The 14328-nt window shown below is 30.3% G+C and overlaps 3 protein-coding genes across 4 annotated transcripts; 2 read left to right on the forward strand and 1 right to left on the reverse strand.

The window, feature by feature from the left end:
• The first annotated feature begins 852 nt into the window (after window positions 1-852).
• On the forward strand, window positions 853-3190 carry LOC121808722 (protein SRG1-like). Its single transcript, XM_042209315.1, has 4 exons — window positions 853-860; window positions 1528-1654; window positions 1848-2048; window positions 2957-3190. Exons 1-4 carry the CDS (start codon window positions 853-855, stop codon window positions 3188-3190), a joined length of 570 nt encoding a protein of 189 aa, XP_042065249.1.
• A 4757-nt stretch (window positions 3191-7947) lies between these two features.
• LOC121808206 (eukaryotic translation initiation factor 4E-1-like) lies at window positions 7948-10385 on the forward strand. 2 transcript variants are annotated; one of them, XM_042208599.1, is made up of 6 exons: window positions 7948-8235; window positions 9373-9538; window positions 9622-9747; window positions 9966-10031; window positions 10103-10154; window positions 10250-10385. In XM_042208599.1, the coding sequence occupies exons 1-5, from the start codon at window positions 8018-8020 to the stop codon at window positions 10151-10153; spliced, it is 627 nt and encodes a 208-aa protein (XP_042064533.1). In that variant the 5' UTR covers window positions 7948-8017; the 3' UTR covers window position 10154; window positions 10250-10385. The 2 variants fall into 2 exon arrangements, with proteins under 2 accessions (XP_042064533.1, XP_042064532.1); XM_042208598.1 differs by having other exon boundaries at window positions 10103-10385.
• Window positions 10386-11851: 1466 nt separating this feature from the next.
• LOC121808222 lies at window positions 11852-12522 on the reverse strand. Its single transcript, XM_042208614.1, has one exon. It carries the CDS (start codon window positions 12443-12445, stop codon window positions 12101-12103), a length of 345 nt encoding a protein of 114 aa, XP_042064548.1. The 5' UTR covers window positions 12446-12522; the 3' UTR covers window positions 11852-12100.
• Between the last annotated feature and the right edge of the window lie 1806 nt (window positions 12523-14328).

A 14328-nucleotide genomic window follows, 5' to 3' on the forward strand; every position in this document is an offset into this window, starting at 1 on the left:
GTTTGCATTTTATTTCCTTTTGAATTCCAAGGATTTTCTAAGTGCTTATAAATAGCATTTGTTTTTTTCTAAGATTTTTTAAGTGCTTATAAATAACAAATGTTTTTATTTTGACAGCAAATTTTTATTTGTATTAATATTTTCTCTCAAATATCAAAATTCGCAATAGAAAACCAATCAAAATACGAATTCAAAAGCTTTAAACATTAGAAGGAAAATGACTCCAAACACCAACATATTTGGTTTTGATCGATCTAGATTCCACCCCAAAATTAATACTCCTACCACTTTTTGAATACTACATTTATATATTGTCTGATTCGCATTGTAGATGAGCAATTTAGATGTTTTCTTGTCCACCATGTAAATTACAATTTCCATAAATTGTTCAATAACATCATTTGTAATTTTGGGAGCCCTACGTGGACAACACACGAGCCTCATGATGCACCAAATTAAATCGGTAGGTTGCCGACTTTTGCTATTAAACTGAAGCTTCACACTTATCTACACTGTTTTTCAAAATCAAATATAGGGATTTTAGAAGCAACTCTCCATTTTCTTTAACAAAAAAACAGGTAATTAGTTTGTTGAAACATGAACGTTCTTCAATAAAAAACGATGGTACAACAACTTATGTTTACAAAATAATAACTCCCATATTTACTAACTTTAAATATTAAAAGGACACAAGCCGAAAAAATTTAAAAATACAACGACATAAATTCGTTCATCACATTTGATTTTCTTTCTAATAATATACAATTAATGTGTAATTATATGAAGCTAATTAACATATATTAATGAATCTACAACAAAATTTATTTTTTTATCTGGTCATGGACGGCTAGCATGTGCAGGTTACTGGAAAACATGTTGATTAGGAAATTGAATGCGAGATGCCTAGGCCAGCTATATCTATATTTTCATTTTCACAATTAAAGCCAATTAATATCAACCTAGAATTCAATATTTAGACGACTAATTAGCATTTGCCGAATACTCATATTTTCTTAGTTATACAAAAAAAACCTAATTTACAAATTTAATGTACGTATATTTTGCTAAATTTAGAACAAAACAATTAAGTTGAAACTCAAATCAAAGCAGAAAATGTAAGTATTATAACTTATAAGTCGTTGAATGATTAATTAGTGAGACACATTCTTAAATAACGATTACGAATTTCCCTTTATGACCATCTCTCCGCCCATTAGAGGAAAGAAAGGAAAAAGAAAAAACATAAAAAGAAAAAGATGAAAAAAAACCAAGATTGCAAAGCAGACTACAATTTTTTATTTTTTTTTTCAAGTTGAAATATTTCAATGGTAAGCTTCATACACACTGTTCAAACTCGAAGAGAAAGCGAGAATATCACATGAAAACACTTTTAGTTATATTATTTGAAGAACTTAAATCAATTAAATACTCCTTTCATAACAAGTTACTTGATGCGATTCTTTTCAACACGCAATTTATAATTTAGTGTTTAATAATTTAAGTGAAGAAAAAATTTAGTGAAATCAGGGAGAGCCTGGAGGGGTTCATAGCGGAGCTGCAAAAGGGGGCGAAATGGATTCTGGGATTGATCGCGGGAGCTCTGGAGATTGACGTGCAAGAGATCGAAGAGATGTTCGAGGATGGGATGCAGTCGGCAGGGGCGGAGCTAGGAATTTGTAGGAAAGGGGGCAAATTTACATATGGAGGAATTTTAAAATTTTGAGGAGGGCCAATTAGTAGAAGATTAAAAGAAATTAATTTAAAATGGGTATACAAATACATGGGATGAAAAACATGAGGTGGGGCAATTGCCCCTCTTTAATAACATATAGATACGCCCCTGGAAGTCGGTGAGGATGAACTACAACCCGCCCTGCCCGGAGCCGGACAAGGTTATCGGGCTGATGCCGCACTCAGACGGGAGCGGCGTGACCATCCTCCTCCAAGTCAACGGCGTCGAAGGCTTGCAAATCAAGAAAGATGGAGTTTGGATGCCTGTCAAGTTCTTGTCGGAGGCTTTAGCGGTCAATTTGGGTGACATTGTTGAGGTCAATGCTTCTTGCTTTTTCATCTCCTTTCATTATTATTACTATTAATTTAGGCAATAACATAAAATATAAGGTTTGATTAAGTATATATTCATCACCCCGGCCTTAAATTATTATCAACGACCAACACTAAAGTTGATTACTCAATCAAAGATGGCTTGACTAATCAATAAGAATATTATTAGAATATAGGAGTAGTATTATAGCGTTCATTTTGTTAGAGATAGATTTCTACATTTTTAAAAACGTGCCTGGTTTTTATAAAGTAGTATTCTCTATATATGTAAAAGAATGATATGGAAAATCATCATAATTTAATTTACCATTATTATTTGGAAGTCGCCCATGCTCATGCAAATATAGGTGATCCGGTGATCCCAATATGTGATTATGGATAATTAATGGTATATGGACCACATAATAATTGAGATTAACCACACCAAAATTTTAACACTATCTTCATTTGATTTCTAATCAGTAATGCGATTCAATTTGGTAGTTCGAAATAAAAAATAAATGGAGTACTACCATTTTAAAATATTTTTTTGTGGCATGTATATGCTTCAAACCAACACGAAGAGGGTATGGTCTAGTCCCGAAAAAATAGTAGGGTTTGTTCATTTCCATATAATAATAAAATATGGAAATTGAACTAACTAATTATTATAGTAGCCAAGAATAAAATTATTACTCCATTCTAACAATACTATTTGACGTTATTCTTAAATTATTGACTTGACTCATTCATGCACATTAATTAAGAATTAAAATAATTCCAGTCCAATTTATTTTTTATTTATTGACTAGATTCGCTAAGATACATTAATTAAGCATTGGACCATATTTTATTTGTTTTATTTCAATCGTATTTACTAGGTTCATTAATAAACCTCTTTTATGTTTTGCAGGTGTTGAGCAATGGATTGTACAAGAGCATTGAGCATAGGGCAACAGTGAATTCAGAGAAAGTGAGAATTTCAATAGCAATGTTTTTCAACCCTAATTTTGAAGCAAACGTGGGCCCATTCCCAGCTCTCTTGGCTAATCAGAAGCCAATATTTAAGACTATGTCAATGGAGGAGTTTGTTAATGGCTTCTTCTCTAGGCTTCATGGCAAATTTCTAGACCTCATGAGAATATAATAATTATTATTAATTATATTACTGTTAGTATAATTATAATATAGTACTATATCTCTATTTAATAAATGCCTGATTTGCATCTATTTGTATGCAAATTTCATAATAAGAGTATATAGTATTTTACACATTCTTGATTCTCCGTCTCTTGATGTAAATACGACCACGTCAAGCATTAATATGATTAGAAGTAAAAATATTTGTAAAGTTTATTCCATTAGTATCGTGATTTAAAATTCACGTGCAAATTAATAACTCTCTCTCTCTCTCTCTCTCTCTCTCTCTCTCTCTCTCTCTCTCTCTCTCTCTCTCTCTCTCTCTCTCTCTCTCTCTCTCTCTCTCTCTCTCCTCTCTCTATCTCTCCGCTCTCTCTCTCCTCTCTCTCTCTCTTCTCTCTCTCTCTCTACTCTCTCTCTCTCTCTCTCCTCTATCTATCTCTCTACTCTCTCTCTCTCTCTCTCTCTCTCTCTCTCTCTCTCTCTCTCTCTCTCTCTCTCTAATCAAAGTATAACTAATATTAAATGTATAACTAGAAAATAAATCTCAGTCATTAGATCAAAATGATCTAGTTCACTATATGAGCGATTTAGTTCACTATAAGAGTGATTTAGTTTACTATAAGAAAAAGTGAACCAAAACACCATTATAGTGAAGTATTTACTTCGTGAATGATTTAGTTCACAGTAAAGTAGTTTTGGTTCACTCCTTCATATAGTGAACTAAATCACTTTTATAGTGAACTAAATCGCTCTTATAGTGAACTAAATTCGTATTCTCTAGTAATGCATTTAAGTAGTGGTTTCCCTAGATCACTACTCTATATATATAGAGTCGTGATCATATGATAACCCCTAAATATCGTAATAACCCTATAACCAAATCTGGACCACACATATTTCTAATCATGCGGTTGAGATTCAAACTTAGATTTACTTCATAAAAAAAAGCGCGGGGAACTGTCATTTCCCTCATTTAATTTCTGAATTTCGCCAAATATCACGTAAAATGATAAAATGATATGTTTATTGCATAGAATGATAGTTTTGCCGGATAGAATGATACTCTGAGTTGATAAAATGATACTTTTGACTGACTGATAAAATGATAGGTTTATTGCATAGAATGATAGTTTTGCCGGATAGAATGATACTCTGAGTTGATAAAATGATACTTTTGACTGACTGATAAAATGATAAAATGATAGGTTTATTGCATAGAATGATAGTTTTGCCGGATAGAATGATACTCTGAGTTGATAAAATGATACTTTTGACTGAATGATAAAATGATAAAATGATATATGTTAGGTTTATTGCATAGAATGATAGTTTTTCCGGATAGAATGATACTCTGAGTTGATAAAATGATAGTTTTAGCTTATAAATGTTAGGTTTACTGCATAAAATGATAGTTTTGCCGGATAGAATGATACTTTCAGCCGATAGAATGATAGTTTTGCAGGGTAGAATGATACTTTCAGCCGATAGAATGATAGGTATTTTTGGTGTATAAAATGACATTTTTGTTTAATAAAATGATACTTTTACCTGATAAAATGATAATCCAAGCGGATAAAATGACAGTAACCTTATAAAAATGATACTTTGAGTTGATAAAATTATACGTTTACTGCTTTGTAGGTTTGTATATTATGTATTGTGCCGATTATATTAGGTTTATTGCATAGAATGATAGTTTAGAATGATACTCTGAGTTGATAAAATGATACTTTTGACTGACTGATAAAATGATATATGTTAGGTTTATTGCATAGAATGATAGTTTTGCCGGATAGAATGATACTCTGAGTTGATAAAATGATACTTTTGACTGACTGATAAAATGATAGGTTTATTGCATAGAATGATAGTTTTGCCGGATAGAATGATATTCTGAGTTGATAAAATGATACTTTTGACTGACTGATAAAATGATAAAATGATATATGTTAGGTTTATTGCATAGAATGATAGTTTTGCCGGATAGAATGATACTCTGAGTTGATAAAATGATACTTTTGACTGACTGATAAAATGATATATGTTAGGTTTATTGCATAGAATGATAGTTTTGCCGGATAGAATGATACTCTGAGTTGATAAAATGATACTTTTGACTGACTGATAAAATGATAAAATGAGCGAAATTCAGAAATTAAATGAGCGAAATTTGGATACGTAAATTTTATCATGAGCGAAATGACATATTTACCCCCGCGTTTTTTTATGAAGTAAATCTAAGTTTGAATCTAGACCACGTGATTTTAAAAATGTGTGATCCAGATTTAGTTATAGGGTTATTACGGAAATTGGGGTTATCATTATAATGCACCCCTATATATATATATAAGGATGTGATCATATGATAACCCATATTTATGGTGATAACCTAATAACCTATCATTCTATGGACGAAATATATCATTTTATAAAATAGAATATCATTTTATGGATTAAAAGCATAATTCTATGCATGCTGAAAAAATATCATTTATAGTGTATAAATATCATTTTTAGTAAAAATGATATTTTTGACCCATAAAATGATAGGTTATTAGGTTATCACCATAAATATGGTTATCATTTTAACGCACCACTATATATATATATATAGAGAGAGAGAGAGAGTTGTGATCATATGATAACCCCCAATTTGTGTGATAACCCTATAATCAAATCTGGACCACACATATTTTCTAATCTTGTGGCTGAGATTCAAACTTAGATTTACTTTATAAAAAAAGGCGCAGGGGGTAAATATGTCATTTCGCTCATTTAATTTCTGAATTTCGCTCCATTCTTTCATTCTCTCTCAGTTCGATTCTCTCATCTTTCTCGGCGATTTTGTTTCCATTTTCCTCTTCTCATCTATTTTGTTCCCAAATTTGATGGTGTTGAGGGAAGAATTCTTGTTGATGAAACTACTATGTATATCATATAGTAGTTTTTTTAGCAAGTATGCAGCAAATAATTAAAAAAAGTGGTAGCAAAAGGTCCACAATAAAGCAAACAATGAGCAATCTATAACAAACTAGTCCACTAAATTCTAAAATAATATTACAACAAAGAAAAGCAAAACTCAATGCCAAAGTGGGAAAAAAAGTAAAAATAAAATCTTTACTGATATAAGCAAGGCAACAACTTCAACATAAAAAGAAGAAAATCTGTATAATATAAATTGTTTCTTTAGTTCATTATGATTTGAAAGAATTAAACTGATGGTACTCCTAATTTAAATTATATTAGTCTCGACCACTTTTGTTAATGATACGTTACTTTTTCATTGAGAAAATAAAAGTACCCTATAAGAAAGTTTGGTTTGACAAATTTTCATAATTAACGCATTAAATATTTTTTAGCATTACTAATATGCCTATCACGTGCTGGAAAATTATTACTGTATATAAAATGTGTACAAAATAATGTGAACAAAACTATTAATGATATCATCCGGTGAAAATACAATTATTATGACTAGTCCTTTTCATCCAAATAAATGGAAAAGAAAAAAATGTCAGTTTATGTAGAAATTGGATGATCGTGCTTTCGACGAATTTTGATAAATTAGTACTGCTAGTATTTATTCCCTCCGTCTCACGTTACTTGAGACATTTCTTTTCGGCACGAGATTTAAGAAAATTGTGTTTAGTGAGTTAAATAAAGATAAAATAAGGTAGATGAAAGAATAAAGTAAGAGAGAGTAAAGTAAAAGAAAGAATAAAGTAAGTGAGATTAGATGTTTTGTTTTTAGCTAAAAAGAGAAATGACTCATGTAACTTGTGACATACCAAAATGGAATACAACTCAAGTAACTTGAGACGAAGGAAGTATTAGATTAAAGTCTAAATTTGACCCCTTACATTTATCGTAAAAAAATTTTAGTCTTATACGTTAGATTAAAGTCTAAATTTAACCCCTTACATTTATCGTAAAAAACAGTTTAGTCTTATACGTTAAGTATATATATATATATATATATATATATATATATATATATATATATATATATATATATATATATATATATATGTATATATATATATATATATTACATTTTGGTTCAAAAAATATGTTTTGATCAAAAATTACCTTTCCCATTAAATTTAACGGTGAAACTTATTTTGACGAAATTAGTGATTTAATTTTGAATCTAATTAACTAGATTAATCTAATTAATTTGATTAAAATTTATAAAATATTTTTACATAGAACAAAAAAATATTAAAATACATATTTTTTTTTTTAAATATCATAAAAGATATGAAAATTTATAAATACTCTTTTACCTAGAATAAAAATTAAATCGAATTAAAATTTATAAAATATTCATAAATTTAATTTTTATTATAGGTAAAAATATTTAGTTTACTTTAATTTTATAAAACATTTTATAAATTGTAATTTAATTTATTTTTTATTATACGTAAATATTTTATAACTTTAATATTAAATAATTTAGGTTAATCTAGCTAATTAGATTCATAATTAGATCAATAATTTGTTAAAAAATACGTTTGACCGTTAAGTTTTAACCCAAATGTTAATCCTGAACCAAAACATATATATGGTGTTATACTTACAAATGTAAGGAATGAAATTTGGACTTTGATCAATTTTGTGGAGTATTATAATGGGCAATCTTTTTTTAACCAAGTCTAATAAAATACCCAAGTACAACTCAAATAAAGAAAATAGAAAAGGAAAAAAAGTGAAGACTGAATCGATCAAACCAAACGTGGCCTTAGTGCAGCAATAAAATAGTAACCAACATAACAAAACTGCGAAAATTGATAGAAGAAATTGAAAATCAGAGAGAGACAGCTCGTCGTCGATGAAGAAGGAAGACGAATCCGACGTGAAGGAGGCGGAGATCGTAGCCGCCGATTCTGACGGCGTGGTGGCGCCGCCAAAGCCGGCGCCGACGAGGCATCCGCTGGAGAATTCGTGGACGTTTTGGTTCGATAATCCCTCCGCCAAATCGAGACAAGCTGCGTGGGGATGCTCGATTCGTCCGGTTTACACCTTCTCCTCCGTCGAGGATTTCTGGCGGTATTTTTCATTTTTTATTGTTAATTTAATGATCACATTTTAATTTTAATTTGCATGAGTTTTTGTTTTGTTTTAATTCGAGGTCGCAATTTCGTTTTCGTGTTTATCGTGACTCATAACCCTAGGTTGAACTTTGAGATTTGTAGATTTTATGTTATGTGATTTCAATTGCATTTTAATAATATCGCCAAATTAAAATTGTTGAGATCGTATAATGCACTTTGGCAACTGGATAAAATTTCAGTTTTGCAACAAAATAAAAGATGCTACTGCTACTACTATTCTAATTGTTACTGATAATTTGTAAGAGTCGTGGCAATTTTTTTACTATAAATGAAAGTTTGTGCATTAATCAGAGTTGAACTTTTACCTAACTATAACTAGTGGTTTTGAAACCTAACGAAACTGAACAAGTTAAAGCCTATTTAGGACATTATATGGCTCGCTATTTAATATTCCCCTTCGACTTAACGATGATGACTACGTACATACTGTGGCGGTTCGATTTGTTAGACAAAATAATCATTAGATGTAGTCAATAATTGAGTTGTGAGATTATTTTAGTTGGAAGAAGGGACTATGATTAATTGTCACATGATTATCCATCTAGGATTGAGTAGAATTAAGTTGTGAGATTCAATCTCATGAACCAACACAATACACATTTAATTTTGAAGACCGAACATCCCCACTAAGCACAATTCGATTCATGAATATGAGTCTTACTTTTCTATATTGGGATGCCCTTTGTTAATTGTCCTACATTATGTTTGCTACTAGTATTTTTTCGTAATGAACCTCATAGTTCACTATCTCATTTCACTTATATATTATTACTATAAAACTAGTACTGTAATATATAAAGTATAACACATATTTCACTAATTATTTACACATATCCCCTTTCCTTTACTTATTTTAAAACTTGTCTCGGGTCAAAGTGTTGTACATATTACCTTATGTCTATTTCATTTCTAAGTGTAGAGTAATAGTTATTTTTTTTAATTCTAGTCTCTTACCTGTTTAGATATATTTACCTTACAATGTTGCAAGTGTGTTTTCACAACTTGATCAACTATTTGATGATGATGATGATGAATTGATGATAATGAAATTGTATTGGTATATTGATTGCAGACTTTACAACAACATACATCATCCAAGCAAGCTAGCAGTTGGAGCAGACTTTCATTGTTTCAAAGAGAAAATAGAGCCAAAATGGGAAGACCCAATCTGTGCAAATGGTGGCAAGTGGACTGTTAGTTTCTCTAGGGGAAAATCTGATACTTCTTGGCTCTACACAGTAATACTATATATTTATGTGTTTTAATTTCATTGTTTGTCGTCCCAGCGCACGATTGATGATGTTGTTGTTAAATGATGTAGTTGTTGGCATTGATTGGAGAGCAATTTGATAATGGTGATGAGATATGTGGAGCTGTTGTAAATGTGAGAGCTAGGCAGGATAAGATAGCTTTATGGACCAAGAATGCTGCCAACGAAGCTGCTCAGGTATATACTCCATGTTTGTCTTTGTGTGTGAAGGGTACATGAAAATAGTCTGATTGAATTTCAAGCATGATGTTTATAATACTAATAGAATTGCTTACCCTAAAAAGTACAGGGGTAATTTAGTCATTCATCATCTTTCATTGGAAACTTTGAAAGATTATTTATGTGATCATATTCATAGTTAGTGTATGAGACTACTACTACTACTACTCTCGCAGTTGTGCATAGGAAGACAATGGAAGGAGTTCTTGGACTACAATGAACAAATCGGTTTCATATTCCATGTAAGTCATCTTCTGCCATTAGTTTAGCATGTTCAAGTTGGTAGAGCAAGTGATACGATTTTCCGATGCAGGCTGATGCTAAGAGGCTCGACAGAGGTGCCAAAAATCGATATACGATCTAAGGTCACTCTTCCATTGGATCGACTCTTTGAGTTCATTACTTGGATTTTCTTCTGAACTGCAACGAATAATTTTCAATCTTCTGCACGCGATAACAGAATAGAAGATGAAAACCAGCCAAATGGTAGATTAATAAGAAAAAGAGTTCTTCAGGTTGGGTTTTGGCATGTACAGAGATCCATGAGAATTTTTGTTTCAATGTGAGCATACAAACTTATCAATTATCCGACACAATTCTATCCACGTATTTTCATAATAAGTTGATTTCTTGGGTATTTCATTTCTATAAATGTTGCAATTCATTGTTATAATTTGCTTTTTTATTGGCTTCTCATATTATTATTATTATTATTATTATTATTATTATTATTATTATTATTATTATTATTATTATTATTATTATTATTATTATTATTATTATTATTATTATTATTATTATTATTATTATTATTATTATTATTATTATTATTATTATTATTATTATTATTATTATTATTATTATTATTAGGATTATTATTATATTATTATTATTATTATTATTATTATTATTATTATTATTATTATTATTATTATTATTATTATTATATTATTATTATTATATTATTATTATATTATTATTATTATTATTATTATTATTATTATTATTATTATTATTATTATTATTATTATTATTATTATTATTATTATTATTATTATTATTATTATTATTATTATTATTATTATTATTATTATTATTATTATTATTATTATTATTATTATATAATAATAATAATATTATTATTATTATTATTATTATTATTATTATTATTATTATTATTATTATTATTATTATATTGACGTTGAGTTTCGTGTATAAAATTAGTAAACAGTCCATCTGATTCCTTGAATCAGATACCAATAATATAGTTTGCAAATGTTTATGTTGCCAATATATGCATAACTCGTTTATTAACTGAAATTTAATTTTTTTTTCTTTTTAATAATACGGCCCACGAACACATGGTTCAATCATGGGATAGTCATGACCGGGGCCCATCGTGTGTGTTGGCCCGATATAGATAGCTGAAATTTTGTTTTTAGTCATTGACCCGAGTAAGTATTTTCGATTGTAAATTAGTACGTACTAACTTTTTGCTAAAATTTACAGCTTGAAGCATCAAATATTAAATTAATGGTATTTTTTTTGCTTTGATTTATAACTCACTACTAGTAATAATACTATAAACGACTATTCAATTTGCAAGATTATATTTTGAGATAAAAAATGTACTATATTATGATTGGCTCATGAAATTGAATGGCTCACAACTTAATCTTAGATGAATAATCATGTGATAATTAGTCAGACCTATCACTCTAACTAAAATAATTTCACAGCTTAAGCTAAATTCATTATCCCATGATAATGGCACCAAAATTGAGCACATTACTAGTTACGAATTAGTACTACTATATTATTTTAGCTATAATCGCAACTACAAACACTTTGGTGGTGTTCGGTTTTCAAGATAAAATAATGTCAAAATATAATCTAAGATTGAGTTGTGAGATTTATTTTAGTCATAGTAGGTTGGTTAGCTATAACTAATTATCTCATGATTATCCATTTAGGATTGAGTTGTGGAATTGAATCTAATGAACCAAACACATTATAAATTTAATCACGGATACAATCTTGCAAACCGAACCCCCTCTATAGATAATATATTAATGATAATAACAATGGATACTTTTTAGTCTATAAATAACGATGAATATATACATTAACAAGAACTAACTAATAATAGTACCAATATTTAGTTTTCTCGCAGCGAATAATTTTTCAAATTCATTTCCCCCAAATGAAGAAAAATTAAAAAATATATATATAAGAAACAAATTAATTCAGAAAAAAATAAAAATAAATTAGTATTTTTTCATTTGACATTTCTTCTTCTCCAAGCTTGAGTTCACGTTTCGAGAAAGCCAGTCATCCGCAAAATCAAATTCCGGAACTCACTCAAATCCCTCCCCTTCCTCAGAATCATCCCGCAGGTCGACAGCGCCATCATCTTCCCAGCCACGCGCCGCCCTACAATCACGTGCGGCGGCACCATCTCCCCCTCCTCTCCGCCGCCGCCGCCATCGTCCGCGCATCGCCGCCACGCGTTCGTTGGAATGTTCACCGGCGCCGATCTCGATCTAGATCGCGATCTCGATATCCTCCTCCTCCTCGACGGCGGATCGTAAGCGGCGGAGACCTCGTCACAGTCTCGGAAAACGACGTCGGACTCCTGGAATTCCTCCTCCGCCATTGCAATTGACAAATTAGGAGGTTTTTGGTGGGGGGGGGGGGGGATTGGGGAGCTGCGGCGGTGGTGAAGAGGTGAGGGATTGGGAAATTTATAGAGGAATCGAATGAATGATTGATTGGAAATGAGACTCGTAGTGAGCACATATTAGGGTTGAGTGCGGTCTCAAGCGATTTAATGCTTGAGTTATGAATATGAATATTGTTGCTTGGGCTTCACGGCTTCTTTTTTATCTTCTTCGGACTTTGTATTTGGTTACCATTCACTCATTCTCATTCAAAATAATCATTTTTTTCGAATAACACATAATTATACTATATTAAGAAAAATTAGTTTGTGTATTAATGAGGAAAGATAAAAAAACAAACTTTTATCCTTACCAAAAGTCACATCTTGATTGAGATAAATTTAAAATAAAATTATCATAAATGAAAAGAAGAAAATAAAGTATACTTTTTATATTTGTCACTTTAAACTTGCCCGGTAAGGTTTCATTTAACCAGTACCAACTTAAACTCTCGGTTATTTCACTATCCGACTCGTTAGAAACGAGCAGTTACCACGTTAATTGATACGGACCCAAATTGATATCGATTAAAAAAAGGGCATGAGTGGGATTTGATCCTAGGTCTAGCGGAAACATCGAATTAAACACCAAAACAATATTGGTCAAAGTCCAACAATCAAAATAGAATTATTAAGACCAAAACAATTAACCAAGTTTTCACCTAATAATCCAAATTCAAATAGAATGTGCAAACGTACTCATAATTCATCCAACAAAAGTTAAAAAAACATTATAATCAAGTGCTTGAAAATCAAAATTGAAATTAAAATTAAATCTAATTCTATCGATAGCCAACTTTACTCAAATTAGTACAAAATGGGTACCTACTCTAACACAGTTAATGTCGGTTATCTACCTATAACCGAGGAACCATTTACTCAGACCTAGTCTAGAGCAATAAGCTGATGAGTGATGACCTTCATTGAGTTTCTTCACATAAGACAAAAACCATCATATTTTAAAATATTAGTAGAAAAATATTGTTTTTTTCATAACTTCTCCAGCATTCACTCCAAAGTGCCGTCCACAAAAGGTGAAAGTCACAAACATAGATACATTAGGAATGCTTATACAATATTTAGGTTTTCACGTGAGTAATTAATAGTTATGGATGTAATGTCACTTTATATTGCTTAATGGTGGACTAATGGAGTAGATGATAAGTAATTTATGGATGTAATGTTACCTTATAGTAATTGAAAAGCTTAATGACGAGGGAAGCTAATATTTTTTTCTTTTACTACAAAAATCGTTAAAAGCAAAAAAATTCTGGCAAAAAGGATTTTGTTTCTTAAGGAGAAACATATACTTAATTCTATTTTTAATCTCTGGAGTACTGTGGAAAAAAATTAATTCTTGCATTTTAATGTAGTTTATTTAGGAGTATTCTTAGATCATAGGTCTCACTACAATAAGTAAAATCCGTTAAGGACGTTTTTAATACATTTAAGGACGTGAATTTGTGTTTCTAAATAATCGCTGTAAAATGCGTCCTTATTGTTTGTGTCTCAACTGAAATTAGAGAACGCAAACAGAAGTGTTCTAGAAAAAAAGATCAAGTTAATTTATTATGAATTTAAGGACGCTTTCTTTTGCGTCCTTAATTATTACTATTATTTGAAAAAATTTCCAACGTAGATAATTGCGTTTCAATTTTGTGACCTTATAAAATATTAGTGTCTGTTTGATGGATTTAGAAAAATCATTTTATTCAAACCAGTAAAGATAAAACACACTATCGCTAAATACAACCAAAAATCCAAACTATATATACCCGTTGCACAAAGCTGGCTTAATAAAGTTTTTTATCAACATAGAG

Source organism: Salvia splendens, chromosome 6 (genome assembly GCF_004379255.2).
Source record: "Salvia splendens isolate huo1 chromosome 6, SspV2, whole genome shotgun sequence".
NCBI lineage: Eukaryota > Viridiplantae > Streptophyta > Magnoliopsida > Lamiales > Lamiaceae > Salvia > Salvia splendens.